Here is a 4,543-nt window from a genome sequence, read left to right as displayed (position 1 = left end):
GAACCGCTAAGAAAAACCAGTATTGTTGTTAGCTTGTATCTGTTTGCTTATTACCCCATTTTTCATCCTTAAATATCCCTTTATGTACTTTGTATTTCACCTGGTTCCAGATTGGGAAGAAAGAAAAAGAGGAAAGAAGCGAGAGTCTACATCATTCCACTACCATATTCCTTCGCTTTCTAGTATGTTGATGTATTTATGTGTTATCAGAATTCTGGGTTTTCTTGAGAGGTCTGAGCTACCAAAAACTTCCCACAGGACGTTCTGGGGTTGTCTCACAGTCTGGATGTCAGTCCTGTCAGCACCGATCTCTTGGCAGCATCATTATAGTTTAGAGCTGGGATGGAGGTCACTTTATAGATTCTTCTGAGGTACAGAGAGGTTGAGAGAATGGCCTAAAGGAATGGTTTGGGGCCAGGCTGGGACTAGAACCTGTGTCTTTCACTCTGTCACATTACCTAGTCATTCTTAAGGTGCGCTAAGAGGATACTCTTCCCCCTTTTCCTGAGGAAGCTATTCTTTCTAGAAGGCAATCTGCGAGTTATATGTAATGGTCACTGGTAGTCCATCTGTTTCATGATAAGACACACATGTAGGATTTCTAGTAGAATTGGTGTCTAGGAGCTTGAAACGAATACAGTTCTTTCCAAAAGTTTATCAATATGCGAACATTTATTGATTACCTGTTACATGCCTATTGCTGAGGTAGGTGCCCTAGAGGAGTAAGACTTTGTCCTTGCTAATGAAAAATTCCATTTAGTCAAAAAGACCAGTTTGCAGACATATTTTATTTTAGTGAGTTTATTCATATGTCTCCAATTCAGAAGTAGAAGAGGATATACACACAGTGAAAAGCTTCTTCTCCTGTAGCAGCCATTAGTGTGAATTCTGGCGTGTCCTCCAAGGATATTTTTTGCATGTATAAACAAATACATGTTCACATAGATTTCTTCCTGTTTTTCTTTTTACTGAAATGGCACTTTATTGTAATCACACTTTTTTATTTTCTGCATTTTGTTCCATTGTATGGGTGTACTGTAATTTACCTAGCCAGTTCCTTATCTTTCAGGGTATTTAGAACAACACAGTTTTAGGTAATGTGTTGGTAGAGTGGTAGAAGAGAGCACAGGATGCTGGGGGACCCCTCCCAGCTTGTGAGAGTCAAGGAAGGCTTTTGAACATACCTGAGCATCCAAGGGCAGAGAAGAGTCAGGCAATCCAGGTAGAAGTAACAGTTTTAAGCAAGAGGAAAGAAGCTTGACACTGTCGCTATGTAGACAACGACAGCAAGGAACAGTGTTTGTGGCTTCTGGTGCCTAAAATGGACTGTCAAGAGAGGCACAAATATAAGTATCCCTCAAGGGTTGATTTCTAAAAATTAGTGGCAAAAGTGTTCTCCTTGTTTCCTTGGTTGCCAACCTAGTGTTAAGCACTTGGAAGCACAGAACAGCAGCAGAAAGCTTAGTCTTGTCTTCAGGAATTTACAGTCCAGTTCAGGATAGGTAGTCACTTTGTCCCAACAAACACAGTGCTATGAAGATCAGCAGATCTGGAGACCAGGCCGGCTCTGATGAATATACAGGGAATGGGAGTCAAATTATTGCCAGTACCTTGTCACCATTATCCTACTGTATGCCCATATCTAGACCTTAGATGGTAGATTAATTTTTACCACTTGGCTGCTAAAGACACATAAGCTCAGAGGAATGGGATACCTGCCTCAAATCCTAGTGTGAGAGATCCAGCCAAAGCGCTTTCCACTGCTTTGTACTTCTTTATAGCAAAGGGAACACTAAAGTAGGCAGTTCAGTGTCTCCTGTTTGTCTCCGTTGTACTCTCTCTCCATTTACATTTCATTTCCTCTTTTTCAAAGAACAAGGCCTGTGGAAGGTCTTTTTTCCTTGTTTTAAAAAAGAAATATCTGGGACCAGCAGAAGGCATAATGGTTACATTCCTGGATTCCCACAGAGTCTACTGCAGTTTGAGTCCAGGCTGCAGCTTAAAACTCACTCTGGGTATATGTACGTGCGTGCCCAAAATCCCGAGAGAAGAGAGAAGTGATTGCGGCATGGCCATCCCCCCAGGGGGTGGTTCCTCGCTTTCTGTCTCTTGTCTCTCCGGCAAGCGCACATACACTGTAGCAAAAATCTGTCCAAAAATGAAAAAATAAATTTACCTTTAATTCACTGTGTATTTATACAACATTGGCTTTTCTCAGCATGATTATGGTGCATATTAGTCAAGGCAAAGACATTACCATATACATTATCATCAACAGATTAACTTTTCATTTTTGTATTTATTAAATATTTTTTCTCTAATCCCCTCCTTTCCACTCCCTATTGCCCATCCCATCCTATACTGTCTCTAGTATCTACAATTGGCCTTCCTGCTATTACACTTGCCAGTCTTTCAGTTTCTGCTATAGAGTATAGACATTTGGTATATATTAATATTAAGCAGGGACATACAGTGCCTGTCTTTCATAGTCTGTCTTGCTTTACTTACAATTAAATCTTCCAGGGACCAACAGGTGGCGTGGTGGTTAAGGGGCTGGACTCCTACATGGCTAACCACAGTTCAAGTCCTCGACCTGGTGGCTTACATTCTCACATTGTCCCACTCTGTCTGTCTGTCTCTCTCTTTGGAAAAATTAAAATTAAATAAATAAATTTAAATAAAATTGTTAAAAAATAATTTAATCTTCTATATTCATCTACTTTGTATCAAATGTCAAGGTCTCTTTTTTATGGCTGCGTACTAGTCCCATAAAGTACACGTACCACATTTTTTCAATTCTCTCATCTGTTCTTGGACATTTGTGTTGATTCTATGCTCTAGCAATAGTGAATAATGCTGCAATAAACCTGAATGTGCAAGTGTTTTTCTGACTTAGGATTTTCCTGTCCTTTGAGTAGATACCAGGAGTGGAATTACTGGGTCATATGCTAGTACTATTTGTAGGTTTCTGAGGAACTTTCATATTGTTCTCCACAGTGGTTGTACTAATTATATTCCCTCCACAGTACAGGAGGGTTCTTTTTCACCACGCCTTGCCAGCACTTGCCATTCTTTATTTTTTTAATCTTAGTCATTCTGACTGAGGTTAAGTGGTATCACGTTATGGTTTTAATTTGCATTTCTCTTATGATAAGAGATGTTGAGCATTTCTTCTTTTTTTTGTAGCCATTCATATGTCTTCCTCGGAGAGTTGTCTGTTTAGCTCATGCACCTTTTATTTTTTATTTATTTTTTTGGAGAGTTTTTGTTGTTGTTGTTTTGTTTTGTTTTTGCTATAGGGCGTGTGCACTTACTAGAAAGACAGAGAGACAGAAAGCGAGAAATGAGAAATTCCCCCCCGGGCGGGGGGATGGCCACGCCACAATCCATTCTCTTGGGATCCTGGGCATGCACGCACATGCCCCCGGTGTGAGTTTAAGCCACTGGGTTTGGGACTTGAACTGTGGTCGACTACATGGGGAGTTCAGCAACACAGCCATCACGCTAACTGCTGGTTCCAGCCTATCTTTAAATTGAATTGATTTTTTTTTTTTAATTTTTGTGGGTAAGCTGCTTGAGTTCCTTGTATTTTCTGGTTATCAGTCCCTATCTGAGGCATAGTTTGCAAATATATTTTCCCATTCTGAGGGTTGTCTCTTCATTCTAACTATTGTTCCTTTTGCTGTACAGAAGCTTTTTAACCTGATGTAATCCCACTTGTCTATTTTTGTGATTATTACCTGTGCTTTAGGGGTCTTTATTTAAGTCTTTGCTTACTCCAATGCCTCCCAAGAGTTTCCCCTGTGTTTTCCACCAGCATTTTAAAAGTTTGAGGTTTTATGTTTAGATCTTTGATCCGTTTTGAGTTAATGTGATTAATGGTGAAAGATAGGGGTCCAGTTTCATTTTTCTCTCTCTTTCTTTCCTCCCTTCCCTCCCCTTCCCCTTCCCCTTCCCCTTCCTCCCACCCTCCCTCCCTTCCTGCCTCCCTGCCTGCCTTCCTTCCTTCCTTCCTTTCTTTTTTCAGAGGTTTTTGCTGTAGGACGTGTGCTCACCAGAAGGACAGAGAGAGACAGAGACAGAAAGCAACAGATCACCCCCTGGCAGGATGGCCACATTGCAATCCCTTCTTCTCCATTCTCCTCTTGGAATTTTGGGCACACATGCACACGCTCCTGGCGTGAGTTTAAGCCACCGGGTCCAGGACTCAAACCGGGGTCAACTACATGGGAGTCCAGCAACATAGTCATATGCCAACTGCTGGTCCCCAGTTTCATTTTTCTGCAAGTGGATATTCAGTTCTTCCAGCACCATTTCCTGGGAGACTTTGTTTTCCCCACTGGGCTATCTTGTGCTCTTGTTGAAATAATTTGGTTGTATGTTTTGTAGTTTACGTCTAGGTTCACAAATCTGTTCTTTTGGTCTACTTGCCCTTTTTTTTTGTGCTAATACCACGTGGATTTGATTATATATATTGGAATATATTTTGAGGTCAGGAAGTGAGATGTTGTAGTTCTACTTCATTCTTTTTTTTTTCCTTTTG

The 4,543-nt window shown here is 40.8% G+C and overlaps 1 protein-coding gene across 4 annotated transcripts in view; it reads left to right on the top strand.

Annotated features, from left to right (window-relative positions):
• Positions 1 to 4,543, top strand: part of KIAA0232 (KIAA0232 ortholog) — a 113,537-nt gene that overhangs the window by 92,133 nt on the left and 16,861 nt on the right. For 3 of the 4 annotated variants that reach the window (XM_014589827.2, XM_027773869.1, XM_027773868.1), the window contains one exon: positions 111 to 182. The exons of the other annotated variant lie outside the window; for it this stretch is intronic. In XM_014589827.2, the coding sequence (XP_014445313.1) occupies positions 111 to 182 (72 nt within the window). The remainder of the gene's footprint in view (positions 1 to 110; positions 183 to 4,543) is intronic. 4 annotated transcript variants of the gene reach the window in all.

This window comes from Tupaia chinensis, unplaced genomic scaffold (genome assembly GCF_000334495.1).
Source record: "Tupaia chinensis unplaced genomic scaffold, TupChi_1.0 Scaffold000384_1, whole genome shotgun sequence".
In the NCBI taxonomy this organism is placed as follows: Eukaryota; Metazoa; Chordata; class Mammalia; order Scandentia; family Tupaiidae; genus Tupaia; species Tupaia belangeri.
This window is presented reverse-complemented; position numbering and strand designations above follow the sequence as displayed.